This window comes from Betta splendens, chromosome 12, assembly GCF_900634795.4.
Source record: "Betta splendens chromosome 12, fBetSpl5.4, whole genome shotgun sequence".
In the NCBI taxonomy this organism is placed as follows: Eukaryota; Metazoa; Chordata; class Actinopteri; order Anabantiformes; family Osphronemidae; genus Betta; species Betta splendens.
In genome coordinates this window covers 12,361,316-12,377,419 of record NC_040892.2, presented here as the reverse complement: position 1 = coordinate 12,377,419, position 16,104 = coordinate 12,361,316, and the positions used below count along the sequence as shown (strand labels likewise).

General features: G+C 46.4%; 2 protein-coding genes across 3 annotated transcripts; one reads left to right on the top strand and one right to left on the bottom strand.

Moving 5' to 3' along the window:
• Positions 1–205: 205 nt before the first annotated feature.
• Positions 206–5,841, top strand: LOC114867288 (nascent polypeptide-associated complex subunit alpha, muscle-specific form-like). Of its 2 annotated transcripts, XM_055513612.1 has the most exons (7): positions 206–2,407; positions 2,438–2,603; positions 2,679–2,855; positions 3,251–3,394; positions 3,536–3,921; positions 3,996–4,183; positions 4,392–5,841. In XM_055513612.1, the coding sequence occupies exons 1-7, from the start codon at positions 467–469 to the stop codon at positions 4,837–4,839; spliced, it is 3,450 nt and encodes a 1,149-aa protein (XP_055369587.1). In that variant the 5' UTR covers positions 206–466; the 3' UTR covers positions 4,840–5,841. The 2 variants fall into 2 exon arrangements, with proteins under 2 accessions (XP_055369587.1, XP_029025693.1); XM_029169860.3 differs by having other exon boundaries at positions 207–2,603.
• A 903-nt stretch (positions 5,842–6,744) lies between these two features.
• ccni (cyclin I) lies at positions 6,745–15,370 on the bottom strand. The gene is made up of 10 exons (XM_029169903.3): positions 15,137–15,370; positions 14,156–14,315; positions 11,288–11,422; positions 10,628–10,702; positions 10,380–10,520; positions 10,152–10,280; positions 9,952–10,053; positions 8,898–9,063; positions 8,480–8,712; positions 6,745–8,386 (listed from the first exon to the last, which is right to left on the bottom strand). The coding sequence occupies exons 2-10, from the start codon at positions 14,267–14,269 to the stop codon at positions 8,153–8,155; spliced, it is 1,329 nt and encodes a 442-aa protein (XP_029025736.1). The 5' UTR covers positions 14,270–14,315; positions 15,137–15,370; the 3' UTR covers positions 6,745–8,152.
• Between the last annotated feature and the right edge of the window lie 734 nt (positions 15,371–16,104).

Here is a 16,104-nt window from a genome sequence, read left to right as displayed (position 1 = left end):
CATTTAACGGATGTTTATTTTGTGCACTCAACAGATATTTGTACATTTCTTTTTTTCTTCCAACTTTTAAATAGCTGCTCTTTACTTCGATTAAACATTAAACTGGTCTTCTACGCTTCACAAAACTACATAATAATATGTAGTCTTGTATATTATACAATCGATATACACATATTGAGATATAGCAGTTATATATTTCATATAGTTTGGATAAAATCCATATTCTGGGAACAACAACAACACAGACATTTAGTCTGTTAAATGACATTTACTGTAACTAGATGCAAGTGTTGTTTAATCGGAGCCGGGAGCATCCGGGTTACCTGCAGGAATGCAGCAGGTGCGGGTTAAATACCTGCGCCCAGGGGGCGGGGCTTGGTGTCAGTGGCAGAAGCGGCTCCCGACCTTTAGACCAGTAGGAAGGTGGAGAGAAACAAAACGCAGATAAAACGCAGCGGAGTCCATAATGGCCACGGTTCTGACTCAGGACGCCGTCCTGCACTTCATCCGGAGCAGCGGAGGCTCCGTGAAAAACTCCGACCTGCTCGCGCACTTTAAAAGCTTCATCCGTGACAACGCGGACCGGGACCGAAACCGGGAGCTCTTCAAGAGGTTCGTCAACTCCGTGGCCACCGTGAGGCAGGAGGACGGGGTGTCCTTAGTCGTCCTCAGGAAGCAGTTCAGAGGCGGCGGGGGTCCCGCGAACCCGCCCCAGGGCTCTGCCGGGAGAGTCGCCGAGGCGCCCCCGCAGAGAACAGACCCGGTCCTGACCGCACACAAACCGCGACCGAAACCGCAGCTTGCGCAAAGCGGGACACACGCCCCGGCGGGAGAAACCGACCTGAGGACAGTCCTACCGGCTGCTGGAATCACGATCAACAACAACAACAACAACAACGTGGAGGCGAGTTTGAACGCAAAACAGCTGAACCCGATCACCGACAGAACCCAGACCTCCAGCCTCTCTGAGCGCCCGTTCCAGGATCAGCGCCCTAACAAGCAAGGGACCGGGTTGGGTCCCCTTCATGGCGTCACACCAGTGAACCCAGTAGTCAGACCTCATGGAGAAATCAGAGCGCGGGTCCCAGTGGTTCCAGTGGTCACAGAGGACCCACCTGTCAGACCTTATGGAGATATCAGAGCGCGGGTCCCAGTGGTTCCAGTGGTCACAGAGGACCCACCTGTCAGACCTTATGGAGATATTAGAGCGCGGGTCCCAGTGGTCCCAGTGGTCACAGAGGACCCACCAGTCAGACCTTATGGGGATATCAGAGCGCGGGTCCCAGTGGTCCCAGAGGTCCCACCAGTCAGACCTTATGGAGAAATTACAGCACGGGTCCCAGTGATCCCAGTGGCCACAGAAGTCCCAGAGGTCAGACCTCATGGAGAAATCAGAGCACGGGTCCCAGTGATCCCAGTGGCCACAGAAGTCCCAGAGGTCAGACCTCATGGAGAAATCAGACCACGGGTCCCAGTGGTCTCAGAGGTCCCACCAGTCAGACCTTATGGAGAAACCACAGTGCGGTTCCCAGTGGTCCCACCAGTCAGACCTTTTGAAGAAATCAAAGCGCGGGTCCCAGTGCTCCCTGAGGTCCCACCAGTCAGACCTTATGGAGAAACCACAGTGCGGGTCCCAGTGATCCCAGTAGCCACAGAGGTCCCACCAGTCAGACCTTATGGAGAAACCACAGCGCGATTCCCATTGGTCCCAGAGGTCCCACCAGAAAGACCTTTTGAAGAAACCACAGCGCGGGTCCCAGTGATCCCAGTAGCCACAGAGGTCCCACCAGTCAGACCTTATGGAGAAACCACAGCGCAGTTCCCAGTGATCCCAGTAGCCACAGAGGTCCCACCAGTCAGACCTTTTGAAGAAACCACAGCGCAGGTACCATCGGTACCGGTCCCAGTCATCCCAGTGGAACCAGTGGTCTCTGTCCCTCCCACCCATAGAGGAAGGTTGGGCCGTGTGCAGTCTGAAGGAGGTCTTCTCAGTGATGCTGAGGTCGCCCCTCGGCGCTTCAAGTACAGACAGAGCTACAAGTCTGCTATGTCTTGTGATGATGAAGAGGAGGAGGAGGAGGAGCTGCCGCTGAGACAGAGGTCAGGAGGAGCGGTGTGGCCTGTGAGTGGCGCCCTCACAGACACTGCGAGGACCATATCCACGTCCTCGCCGTGCATCTTAGACCGCCCTGCGCCGCCGCCGGTCTCCTCCACACCCTCTCAAAAGCAGATGCCAAAGATATTCATCCAGGATGTAGAATGGGACGAGACGCTGGTCCCAGAATCCCTCAGCAGCTCTGAGCCTGGACCGGAACCTGTTTCAGGGGCGTCAGCGTCCAGACGCAGGGCTTCAGAGGCCAAGCGCTGCAGGCCGTCCCCAAAGCCCACGCCCCACCAGGAGGTCCAGGCCCCGGTCCAGGTCCAGGCCCCGGTCCAGGTCCAGGCCCCGGTCCAGGTCCAGGCCCCGGTCCAGGTCCAGGCCCCGGTGGAGCCCAGAGTGCAGCCGTGGTGCGGTCGCAGCAGCAGCAGCTCCATGCCGGACGCTGAGTTCTCCACTGACTGGCCACCGTCGAGCTCCTCCCAAGGGCGCACGGACAAAACAGGTGCAGTTAGCATTAAAGAGTGATGATATATGGTCCATAAAGTGGTGAATTAATCCACTTCTTTTCTGTCCACAGCTCAGACCAGACAAGTGCCTCAAATCCAGGACGTACTCCAACGGGCCCAGAGCGCCACGCTGGAGCCCGTGGAGCATCCTGCCAGCAGCAGGACCGCTGCGTCGCCGCGGCAACAGTCTGCAGGAGGTCTCCATGACGACCAGGAGTCTGCAGCCCGCGTGCTGTGCCGCTCCACAGGTCAGAAGTCTGTTTGATCATCAAACGGGTTTGAGAACTTTCCTACAAAATGAGGAGGGACAGTTTCAGTAGCATTCATGTTTTAGTCTTTTCACATCTGTGTCCTCTGAGACACTGGAGAGAGGGACTGTGTTTGTGTCTGAAGTGTTGTGTTTCAGCATTGTGCCACTGAAAAAGGACAAAAGACACAATAAGAGGTTAAAACCGATACCAGCTGGTATCACTCACTGGTTCTAATGGTTCCAACACAGTGACTGATCCACTTCTTTATTTCCACAGCATATGTGACATGCTTCTTACCTCTATGAACACACACACACACACACACACACACACACACACACACACTGTCTATGGAGCATGGAAGGGGACCTTTAACTGTTCTGTGTCCACAGCTGAAGCTGAACAAGTGCCTCAAATCCAAGACCTGCTTCAACGAGCCCAAGCATCTAAGTCTGAGCCGGTGACCCGTAACATGGAGGCATCAGCCTGGCACTGGTCCGCAGCACATGACCAGGACGTGCTGCACCGCTCCACAGGTCAGTTTGTGGGACCGAAGGTGAACAGGCCCCAGAAATGGATGATTTCCTTTCTAGCTTTCACTTGTTGAATGATCTGAAGAGGTTCGTGATTCAGTTTGGAGACGTTCACGTCCTGAAGCCCGTCTGTCCGACCCACAGGGGATCTGCTCGACACCCGCGACGAGGTGGAGTCCAGCGACGGCTCCGCCTCCACCCCGAACCTCCGGCACCAGCTGGCGCTGCCCAGGGGCCTCAGCCGCCAGGTGAGGGACAGGATGTGCCGCAGCCTGGGCACGGACCTGGACCAGATCCAGGACGACGTGGTGGGAGGCAGCGAGGCCGCCAGGCTCAACCGCCTGCACCTCATCTCCTCCTCGCTCAGCCTCCGCGGCGACTTCTCGTCCTCGCTGTCGTCCTGCTCGACGCCGCCGCGCTGCCACAGCCTGGCGGAGCTGGACGAGGGGGCGGGGCCGAAGGAAGGGAGGAGGAGCCTTCCTGCCAGCGCCGCCCCCTCGGCCAATCATCAGGAAGCCCATGTTAGACAGGTACAGGCCGATTCAGCACACGCTCACGTCAGCCGTTAGCCGATGCCTTCACTGACGCCGGTCCCTGTGATCAGGCACTGACTCCTCTGGAGCCCAGGGAGCACAGCTGGTACGTGAAGGCAGCAGCAGGCGCCTGGCCCGACATCTACTCCCTGTTCAGGGAGGACCACTCTCTGCTCAACAAGCAGGACTTCATCTCTGGCTTCACCGTGCTGCACTGGATCGCCAAGCACGGCGACCACCGAGTGCTCAACACCCTATGGTACGTCGCATCAGTCCGCTCCGTCAGGCGTCGGTCCACAAAGGGTTAAAAGGAGATGCTCGTTTTTAGCTTCACTTTATGCAGCTGAACACCCCAAATCAGTCCATTTTGCTCCACCTCCTCACTCTCTGTACTCAAAGCTGCAAACCAACCGATCAGTCAATTAATAAAATGAATGAATTAGTAAATGAAGGCCTCTGTGTTCCAGGTACGGCGTTCAAAAGACGGGTTCGACCTTCAAGGTAAACGCGCGCTCGCAGGGCGGCTACACGCCCCTGCACATCGCCGCCATCCACGGCAACAAGAACATAGCCCGGCTGCTGGTGAAGAACTTCGGCGCCGACGTGAAGCTGCGGGACACGGCCGGGAAGCGGCCCTGGCAGTACCTGGGCCGCGCCGCGACGCCGGACGTCTTCCAGCTGCTGGGGGCACCGGCGCGCGCCGCTCTGCAGGGAACCGGCATATCGGACCTGCAGCAGCCGCCAGCGGCGCCGGGCCGCCGCCGCCGGCACCATCTGTCCACGGCCTCGTCGGGGGAGAGGCCCTCCATCGTCGCAGGCGCGCCCAAGGTCAAGAGGTCGACGTCGCTGGCAGCGTTCCTCAAACACAAATCTCTGCTTCCCTTTCATGGACAGCAGTCGGACTCTATGGTTTAGGGAGCTCTTAAATAGGACACTGCTCCTGGATCAGCACTAGGAGGGGAGAGGCTGCAGGTTGTCTGGTTTTTTAGACCTGCGGGTGAACAGTCAAACACTCTCGCACTGAACATTTGAGGAAACGGTGCAGCTCATGGTTCGTGTAGGTTTTACAGCTGTGCTCGGCACTTCTGCTAATTGTCAGGTCGACTTTCTGGCTTGTGTAAGTTCCTGTTGTGGATAAACGGAGCCCACACATGCTTTAAGGTCTGTGTGTCTACCGATTAAAGGCCCAGACGTTTGCTCAGGCAGCTCACTGCAACCAACCGCAACTGATAATGGACTCATGACTTATCACCAAGAGCTGATTTGCAAACGGAGCGGGTCTGTGTTCAGCTTGACCGTCTGATGTCATTGCGAGAGCGTTTGAAGTGAAGTATGACGTCAGATTCAGGGTTGAAGGGCGAAGGCACAGCTGGTGTGTAAATGTAAGGTCATTAACCAAAGAACCAAAAAAAAGGAGTAATCACTTAGCATTCATAGATAATTATGTAATAACTTGTGAATTCTGAGTGAGATTTACCAGATTTTGCCGTTCTAAATGTTACTTTTCCAGTATTTTTGACACCCACTGATGAATGTTTACAATTTGACTATTAAAATGTTTTACAGCTTTAACAGATGCCACATTTAAACATCACTGCTCTGTAGTTTGTTTGTCCCAGGTTTGCTGGTCCCTAAAGTAACGATACAGGGAAGGTCCCTCTGAACACCCAGGACCTCTTGTACCAACATGTTCAGAGTGTTTGGAGAAATGCTGGAAGCTGCTGGACATGTTTGTTCATGAATCTGTGTTTAAACAAGCTCTGTGCGTCCTGCTGAGTTCATTCTGAAACAGCCGGTTCAACCTGTAGTGTTAGTTATGTAATATGTTACTGTACAGTCTCTTACCAACATATACAGTTGAGTTCTTCATGAATAATGCACAACAATAAACCCAAATAAAAATATTGATAATAATAATTAACTGTATAAATAATAATTGTGTATTTGACCTTTGGTCCATCCAATTCTGATGGAGGGCTGGATATTCCAGGTGACACCTGACCTGACCTGACCTCACCTCTGCTCCACCCAGAGTCATGTGCAACATTTAAACAACAACGTTGACTAAAATGTGCACAACAGTAAAAACAAGGGGATTTAAAATAAGAAACAGGCCGGTCTGATGTGATGTCGTTCCATAGTCTGGAAGTTGCTTCAGTTGCAAAAGCTCTGTTTCCTCTGAGCTAAAGTTCAGATTTCTGTACAACATAGCAGTAAGGAGCAGAAGAAATCTCAGATTGAAGTCACCTTTGGTTAGTTTTAGGTTTCCTCTTGAATAGGATCTGAACCACTTGAGAGCTGGACCTGTTCTACCACTGTATCAGTGGTGAGATAAAAAGCAACAGTTAAATCAAAAAGCTCAAAAGCCACTGAAGCTACTGAAATGTCATTAATATCCGGTACTGTGCTTGAACACTAGATAAAGGTGAAAGAGCTCAAACAGGTTGCATTCATAAAAAAGGCTCTCAACTGGTGAATGTATTTTCTCAAAAATGTAAAAAGGCAGGACAGAACTGAAGCAAAGGGCGTCCCCTGGGGCCGGCCGACATCCTCAGCAGCTGATATAAGAGGAAAGAACGAGAACAAAGACAATGGGCAGAAAACAAGCGTCCACAGGACACGCTGCTGACCACGAGACAATGCGTCCACCGTTCTGTCGTCATGAGTGAATCAGGCGTATTGTGGTTTCATCAAAGTAAGAATGTGAAAAACAGCTTTGTCAAGTTGTTTCACATCGTTATTCTGTAGGACTGTAAATCATATTCTATATGACTAAAATATAAATCGGAATGTTTTTGCATAAGGACAATAAAGAGGCGGTTTTCATAGTCATACTGTACTTCTTTATTAATTGGTGCCGCAGTGCGTTCAGGGACCTGAGCAGCCACCAGCAGCTCCCACAGCTGGAACAACAGAGCTTTTTTACAGGAGTAAAACATATCAAAGACACTTTCAAGAGATAAAACCAGAATGTGCTGTTTTAGTCTTTACTTTTCATCAAAGTGAAGATTGTCCTAAAATCTATTTTACTTTGTAAATACGGAAATGTTTAACTCAAGGTTGTTTTATTATGTATCGATTCATGAACTCAAACCTAAATTCCCTTGGGATGCACAGACATCAGCGTCCATGTGCTTCATGTGACAAGAACAGAGCCTGGATTTTTAGCTGGAGCTGTTAAAACTAGCTTGATTTCATCCAAGAGCACATCTGGTCATCTGGAAAATAGAACTATGGACTTTTAAACTGGCTCATTCAGAAACAGTATGAAATGTTGCTCCTGGATTAGTTAAACCAGGTTCAAAACCCAGGCTCTGATTAGACACCTATCCAATTGTGGGTAACAGACGGGTGGATACCTCCACCTGCTGAGAGCCTTAGTGTTTACTACTAATTTGGGTTATCAAGGAAGGGAGGCGGGGGGGGGGGTGCAGGAGAGATTTCTATATTAGCATCGTATTAGAAATCAAATTGCACTTCACCAAAAAAAAAAAAAAAAAAACTTTTTCTTTCTGGGCCAGTACTACAGACAATCATCAATACACAAACATTCATACATCAGATTTAGACTCTATAATAAGTTATTAATAGAGAGGAAAACATGCAGATCAATAAAGGAAAGGATAAAGAGACAGGATAAAAACATAAGTTAAATAACAAACATTACAAATATAAGGTGACGCATGTTTTTAAAAGTCTTCCACAATAGGACAAAGAGGTTAGAAGTGAATTTCAGGTTGTTTTTGAAGTAGCTTTTCTACTTATTTTTTAAAACATTTTGTTGTTTGCATTCAACAAATACGATTAATAACATAGTAGCAGCAGGTTTTTAGTTTTTTTAATGTTTGAATTTTTTTTGGGCTCAGGTTTCCAGCTACAGGGGACGGTGGCAGCTGAACTCAGGGCGGCTGAACAGTTTGGGGTCATGCCGTGATCCTTTGAACTGAAACCAAAACCATCTTCACCACCAACAAATCTGAGCTCCTTCTGTGATGTAACATAAATATTTCCTTCTTCACTGACATCTGGGTGCAACATTATGAGGAGCTGCCATATTGCTATTGTTATGTAGATAGGAACACTGAACTACATCTTTTCTAACTTTGTGGCATATACTTTGGGAGTTTCCTACCACTAAATGTGATTGTTTGAAGGCTTTTAATCTGAAAAACAAGCAGGAAGCTCATGTGGATGTTGAGGTGGTTTTGGTCAGCTTCTTGTTTGGCCTCTAGGAGGTGCTGACTGGCTGCAGAGGCGGGCAGGGGGAGACGCTGCCTTCCTGTCGAGATAACAGGACAGTGCAGACACTCAGACCTCCTCCTGCTCCTCCTCCTTCTCCACCTGTTGCTGTTGCCCCCATCGTAGGTGTTGGCCCCTCCTGGACGGCGACAGTGGTGGTTCCGTCTTCATTGTAGAGGCGTTTTATGCCATCAAAGAAGTCGTCCACCTCCATCTCCTCCACCTGCACACAGAAATTAGTGAACCAGGTGTGGGCCTACTACTGATTATTAGAGGTCGAATCAGAGACATCTCATTTCCTACAAGAAGCATTTACCTTGCGCTTGGTGGAGGCCTTGCAGCGCAGTGTGACCCTCTGCAGGTGCTTCAGATGGTGGATGGGTTTGGGTGGGGAGCGCAAAGCAGAGGTGCTTCTGTTAGTGGAGTAGACCGTGCTCAAAGGCTGCTGGTTCCCCTCCTCCACCTCTCCAGCAGGCGTCTGTGGCTGGGCTGGTGAAGCAACCATAATGCTGTGGTCCCTAGAAGACTCCATGTTGGAAGCAATGGTCCCTGGAGGGAAGAAAAGGTAAAGAAAAAAGCTCACATCACCTATTGGGCATCATGGTGCATTCTGGGTGGAGGTTCTGTTGGAGCAGACAGATTTTATGCAGCTTTTCTCATATCAGTGTAACCGCTCTAAGACATGTAAACTAACTAGTACATATATATTGGGTGGCACTCTCCTTTAAACTTACCCAGTGTGCAGCAGGAAAGGGTGGGGTCCTGGGATGGAGGCTGCGGTGTGGTTTGGCTCTTCGGGGGTTGGTAGATGTAGACAGTGTTTGGAGGCAGGGAAGCTCTTGGTGTGGACAGACTACGAGCCACAAGCTCTCGACTCCTAATCAGCTCTGAACTGTCGATCTGCAAGACAGAGGAGGAAAGAAGAAAGATGAAAGAGAGACAGACAGAACGTTTCACTGACCTACAGCTACTTGTACAAAATATGAGCTGATGTTACTGGAACAGACAGACCGATCTGGTCGTACAGCTTCACCTTCAATAAATCAAATGTATTTGGTTTTACCAGATCTTTAATAAAAGCATCATCAAAAAAACAGTAAAACATGAGAAAAACAAACCACTTTGAACACTAACATATGCAAACATACTAATTGACCAGTTCACATTGTCTAATATGTTATACTGTTCAAATCTGATGTCTCTGCACTCTTTCTATCTTGCTCAAGGACAGTCAGGAAAAGATAGATAACATGACTTGTTGACTTTTTAAGGGCTGTGAAGCAAAACAGAGCAGTGCAGAGTTTAAAGCAGGAACCAGAAGCTGCAGCAACAATGAGCAGGAGAGTGTCACTGAGAAGAGAAACTGTTGTGGTTTTGTTCTTCAGCATAAATGCACCTCAGATTAGTTCCTCTGCCACAGAAGCCATCTTCTATGTTCACTCAGGTTGGGTCTAGTGCTCTCTGCTGGCCTTTACTTTCCTTTGGTTTTATCTCCAGGGCAAAGCTAAAACCAAAATTACTTTTTTGTTTCATCTTTTCCAAAGACTTACATTCAGCTCAGGTACAGATGGTAGAATGTCCCCAGCAGAGGGTGCTGCTGTTTATATGTTGTTGTTCTGGACTCTTAATAACGAATGGCCAATAGATTTTTAAGGAACTAAATTCTCAGGATTCCCCTTTCCTTGTTCCCTTTTTTCATTGGAAGCTCAATAAGAGTTTTCTATTGTACATACACCACTTTCTGTTTGTCACGTTCTACCCAAAAGGGAAACATAACCAGTTTGGTACCTGTGCCTTCCTCAGCAGCTCGATGGTGAGAGCCAGCCAGTCAGGGCAGCAGTTCTCCAGCTCCAGGGTGATGAGTGCCAGGCCCAGCATGGAACCTCTAAGCTACAGGAACAAACAAGACACAAACCAAAACTGAATCTCTTTTAAATCAACACACAGCTACAGATCATACAGTGGTTAATGTGAATGTGTGTGTTTACCTGTAGGAGCGTGTGGTCAGCCAGACAGTGGTAGAGTTGCTGTGTGAGCATGGCGAGGTGCCGAGAGCGGTTCAGCGCTAACGTGGAGTCCAAAAGCCCAGAACGACATGACATCACCATAGCATGGAACTAAGGGAGAAGAGAGGGGTATGATGTCTGCAGCTGGTCGGCTAATCACACACATCTGTGCTTTTAACATTATTTTCTTAGTGTGCGTGTGCTAAGTACAATATGCAAGAAGTCCAGTGCTGTTGCAGTGTGCAGATCCCAGTTGAGTTTGTCCAGAATGATTCTCTCCATCCTCCGGATCTCTGAGGAGGAACAGCCACAGTTGCTGGAGGCTGCAAGCTCCTTGAGAGAGGGTACACACTGGAACAAAGAAAACACACACTCAGTTATCAAAGCTGACTGCCTCAGTGCACTGTAACACTCAAGACATTCATTTTTTGTTGGTTTCTGATGCCACTTTTATTCACCTCATCCTCCTCACACGTCTTAGCTGCCAGGAAGAAGCAGGCGATGGCGATGCAGCGCAGGTATTTTGGCCGGGCCTGAGGAGCAACAAGCCACAGCATGCATGCAGTCAGTACATTCACTGTCCGCTGGCGTCTACATCTGCTGGAAAACATTATTATCATGGTCTGTAACACTGCTCAAAGCTCAGACCACTTTGTTCCTCAGTTCACCATCTCTTTAATCCTCTACACACTCCTACAGATTACAGGCTGTACTTCCCAAGCAAGGGCATCGGACAAACAGAGTACTGCTACAAGCCTACAGAGGTTTCTGCAGAGAGTTTAAAACTCGAAGCACGCGCACAAACACACTACATAGTATGTCTGTCCTTTTATTGTTTTGAGGACATTTAGTTATTTAGAGTCTAAACATCTGATAAAACTGGAACATGTTATTTATCAGACAGAAACTTCCTGTCTTTCTGGTGCGATCCTGCTGAGACAGAATGTCCAGAACGGACACTTCCCATTCCTGTGTAAACACTTTAAGGCAAGGGAGAAAAAAGCCTTGTCATCACTTCTTCATCACTGATGTGCAGCAGCAAATGTCTCATCAATCACCCACTGTTGGCCTCCAGCTTTCCACTCACACACTTACAAAACAATTATTTCATCTTTTACCTTAATGGGAGCAAGAAAGCGGTCCAGGATGCTAACAGCTAACACCAGGGTTTCTGGGTACAGCTGAAGTCTGCTGTGGAGCTCTGTCAACCAGCGCACGGCCTCATCCCGATGGGCAGGGGAGATGTCTGTATCCTACAGACAGCAAAGGAAAGAACAGCATTGACTTCATCACGTCTGAAATGAAACCTTCCTACGTGACTCTTTACTGGGACATAAATCAGGACATGACTTCTAGAATTATTACCCTTACCAGTGTTTCTGATTTTGTTTAAACTTACTATATATTTACTGTGTACTTGAAAGTAACACACCTAACATCGATGAGTCACCTGAATAATTCACTTAGGCTTGGTGAGGTGTTTTTTGACTGATGCTCCTCTAACAAATATTTAAACCACCTCAGCAGCCAGACCAAAGCTGCCATCAAGTCGGCTTTCATTCCAGGAATTCCAATCATTCTTCTCATTGGTGAAACTATAGATCAGCTCAGATCTTTAATTAATGACTACATTTTGTTTTTAACAATATGTTTTGCTTTGTTTTGTACAGACTCAACATGAAGAGTTGTTTTATGACTTTATGACCAGAGTAAAAACACTGCAGGGTTCACCTATGATCTGATCCGGGGTCAACAGCACTCTGACACACTGTAGCTGTGTTCTGAAGAATGAGAGCATTGAGAGCTGACATTTGAAACTCAACAGCAGTCATTGACAGATATCACGGTGGGTACTCATTCCTCCTGGCTGGTATCAGACAGTTAAATATCCCTCGTACACTGCCCCTTTGTGTGAAAGGTTTTTGTTTTCACTGAAGCTGCTGTAAACACCAAATCACCAGGTACTTTTATTATTCTAAGAACCAACCGACTATCATAAAACCAGGGAACTTCCACCAGCTTGTCTGTCATGTCAAGTGATTTAGAGGCAGAAATATCAGTGCACAGAAAAATTAGGGAACTTTCCGGCCACAACAGCAAGACCATGTTGACCCGAGACTTAAACCTATGATTTAATGACATGTGCCTGAGATTGGATATCAATGCTCTATGAATAGGATGCCATTACCTAAGAAGAACTCACAAAGGCTATCTAACTAATATGCAGTTTTCTAATTTCTGAAGAAAAATGATCATAAATTGTATTATTATATTCTTATAATCAATAAATACACAAACATGAAAAAATATATATTACCACCATGTTTGTGTTATTATCGAAAACAGGCAGAGAGATCAGAACTCTTGAATAGATGTCAGCAGTTTTCTGGTTTAGCTAACCAGGTTGTACAGAAGCAGAAGTACGTCGACAGATCACAACAGTGTTGAACTGTGTCACTGGTGTTTTGAGCTGCCCAGGTTAACCTGGCAGTGACATTTAGCCTGCAGCAGTGACTCAGAACTCTTTCAAAAAGCTAGAAGGCTGTGGGGCATTAAAATCAAATGAAACACAACTAAAACAAAGGAACTGACACTAATTGAAAATAAATGTTGGAGGTAAACAAGGTGAGAAACCTGACAGAGGTCATTCCACAGCTTCTCTATTTCAGGTTTGTATGATGATATCAAGTTCTCATGAATGATGAGTTAAAAAATGTTTCACTTTCTTTTTCTAACATCCACCATGTTTCTTATATGACTATGTTTTATCTTATTGTTCGTTTGCATTTGTCACTTTGGTTAAATCAGATCACATGTCATGACATTGTAAAAAAAAAAAGAAAGCGCAAATAGTTTTACTGACCACTGTAATAACTCATCTTTATATTACAGCACTGTACATACAGGTTGATTGAATTTCCAGTAACCATGATCTCAGTCAAGTAGGTGTCACTGGATTGGATTTGTGGAATGTGTAACACTGGACCAGCAGCAGGGGTCAAAGGTCAGAGGAGCAAAACCGACCTTGTTGCCAACTAAACAGAAACGAGACACTATTCAGCTTCTCTGAATTTAGCTGTACACAGCAAAAACAACAGTGCTGTGCCTGTTTCAGCTGTATAGTGACAAAGAACATGTCTTCAACAATCTTAAGCCTGGCTTGTCATTTTACTGTCCAGAGACATGCACTAGGCTTCTTTGCCACCTCTACAGGTGGTGTGGTGTTCAAGTTAAAAGCTCTTGCTTGTTACTTCTTCACTTCAATGTCAAAGCTGGAGTTGAATAACTGATCAGCCAAGTCAACTAACACAAACCTGCAGGAGAGTATTACACTTAGCACCAATGCAGCTGTTGATGGGACTCCTAAACCTGTTTATGTGTCTACCAAACCTGGCCAAAGGCACAGCTGTGCCAGCACCGTTGTTTACTGCCTACTGTGTTGTACTTTTTTTGGTAATACTTCATATTTTGGGCCTCTGCTACAGAAGAGAAAGCTGCACTGCTTGTAACAAGGTCAGGTGTTTAGCCAACCCAAACCAGCCGATCACAACAAAAGGTCACCTGTGTTTTGGCCAGATTAACCTGGCAGAGACGTTAACAGTCTGTAGCGAGTCAGTAGCAACAGATTTGGATTAACGATCTATCTGGATTATCCCTCGTTAAATTCCATTAAACGCTGTTAGACCTCCGAGTACAAAAAAACCTAACAAGATAGAACACAAAAATCAGTGTGTTCATAAAAGAGATTTCTTCATTCACTCCTGCTGTGATGACAAATAACACATAAGTGTATTATTTTGTGCCACATAACACAAGGAGGCTTCATCAAAAGGATGCATTGTGGGTGCAGGAGAAAAACTAAGATTGAATAATTGATGCACAAAGCAATGCACCATCATCTAGACTACATGTACCAATTTAGTCAGTGCTGAACCCACAGTCACCAATCCCCCAGTGGGGAGAGACCCCTATAAGTGAAAGCTCACCTGTGAGAAGGGCTTCTTTGGCACATAGACCTTCCACATCTTGGCTTCCCTAGAGACTGCCTTTTCCAGAAGAAAAGACAGCCTCTGGCGTCCCCAGGGGTCGGTGAACTTCATCCTGTCCTCCCCTGGTTGAGCCTACCTCCCCACTGGATACAGCTACCTGTGTGGTGACAGCACAGCGTCACATACTTCATCCCTCCTGATCCATCAAACACAAGGAAACAAACGGAGGAGATGCAAAACAAGGAGGGTGGTTCTGTCTCATTTCACAATTTGTACAAGTTCCCAGAGAAAAGTTTGACATCGCGATAAATATTGACACTTGGGTATAAAATTACATAGCTATAAAAGTATCCAGGAAATAAACCGGTATCTCCCATCTTTGTAGATACCGGTAATGCTAGTTATGTAAAAATGTATTCATCCTTCTTTACCAAGTAAACAAACAGAAAAGCTGACCAGAAAAAGCAACAGAAGGTAGTTGGTTATTAATTCATTTAGTAAATGGATCATTGTAAAATGTATTTATAATCATTCTTTATCATCATTGAGTATAACCTTATATAACATCTTAATGGCGACTAGAACTGGCTATAATCAAACCAGCTACGGTCTAACGAGAAACAGCAAAAATAAAAGACTTCATCGACGTTACTCGTTTTTTTGGTGCTTTATCACACGATTTTTTCCCATTATTTCCTGGAATACGACTATTCCCTGGAATGTAGCTAGCATTTGTTTGATATGCCAGAGTCCCTAAAGCATCGCTAGCAACGCCGCTAACCTTAGCAATGACGTCGCGCTCAAATGTGTCGGTTTAGAAACATGTTAGGCCAAATAGCTGTTGAAGACGTTGGTCTGTGTTCTCAGTTTGTGTTATATACTAGGAGTTTGGTTGATGCAACAACTGCGCTAATGACAGAGTAGGGTCTTTAAATGGCTGACTCAGACCCAGTAAATAGACGGCGCACCAAGTCTTACCTCCCCTGCGAAGCGGAGAAAACCACAATTGGATTTCATCCGGTCCTCTCGATTCAAGGGTAGTTAAATGGATGGGGTGAATCGGTCGCCCGTTCTTGTGTTTAGTCGTCCATCTTGGTTGAGTGTTGGGGAAAAGGGGTTACTATAAAAAATACATAAAAATAAAAGAACGGAATATAGACAGATACGTCTACTTCCGAGGAGGGGGCGGGGGCAGCGAGACGGGAAGAAGCTCCGCCTACTTTCACGCACGACAGAAGGACAACACAAACTACCTTTGTGGAGTTTCCGATTGCATTCTGTGTATTAAAATAATAATATCTTAGAGGGGCTTTGAAGATAACTGGGGTTGAAATTTAGTGATTCTGTTGTACCTTAATGTTTTTTGTGGGATATTCAAAGTCAGTGAATCGAAATTACGTTACTCTCAAACAAGTAAATAGTATCATATACAACAATACAGAAAATGTATTGATATGCTTCAACAGGTGTATTGTATATAATTGTATTTATTTATGACAAAAACAAAATTGTGTAGAATGTGTCGTTTTATTTCACCACCCTAAAAAATCCAATTTCACTGTTGTTGATGATGAGTCACTTTTAATAGAGCAATCTGCCTGTGAACATCTGTAAGGAATTACCGTTGTGCCTCTGGAAGCCGAAGTAACGCAACCTTTTGATTACTTGCAACATTTTCTGTTCTGTTTTTTTCTGTAATGTCACAATGATACAGTTCCCCACTATTGTTGTGTACTTTCATTCACATTTATTATTTTTCTGACTTTGCCCACGTTTCTATATTACTATCATTAAAACAAAATTTAACACAAAACAAATTCACTGGCTCTCGCTATTTGCGAATGTTTTATATTTTTTGTTCTCGGCTTCCAATAGAAACTGTGAAAAAGCACTACGTAATGTTAAGATTGCGTCAGTCATTGTACAGTCAATAACCAATCAAAGTG

What these genes read in the sequence shown, in the direction of transcription:
- ccni (XM_029169903.3), bottom strand. Translation starts at nt 14,269, where the DNA reads ATGAAGTTCACCGACCCCTGGGGACGCCAGAGGCTGTCTTTTCTTCTG. An exon ending in CAAAGAAGCCCTTCTCACAG is followed by an intron (nt 11,423 to 14,155) that starts GTGAGCTTTCAC and finishes TGCTGTCTGTAG; the next exon opens with GATACAGACATCTCCCCTGC. An exon ending in CACTGGACTTCTTGCATATT is followed by an intron (nt 10,281 to 10,379) that starts GTACTTAGCACA and finishes CTTCTCCCTTAG; the next exon opens with TTCCATGCTATGGTGATGTC.
- LOC114867288 (XM_029169860.3), top strand. Translation starts at nt 467, where the DNA reads ATGGCCACGGTTCTGACTCAGGACGCCGTCCTGCACTTCATCCGGAGC. An exon ending in CGTGCTGCACCGCTCCACAG is followed by an intron (nt 3,395 to 3,535) that starts GTCAGTTTGTGG and finishes TCCGACCCACAG; the next exon opens with GGGATCTGCTCGACACCCGC. An exon ending in AGGAAGCCCATGTTAGACAG is followed by an intron (nt 3,922 to 3,995) that starts GTACAGGCCGAT and finishes CCCTGTGATCAG; the next exon opens with GCACTGACTCCTCTGGAGCC.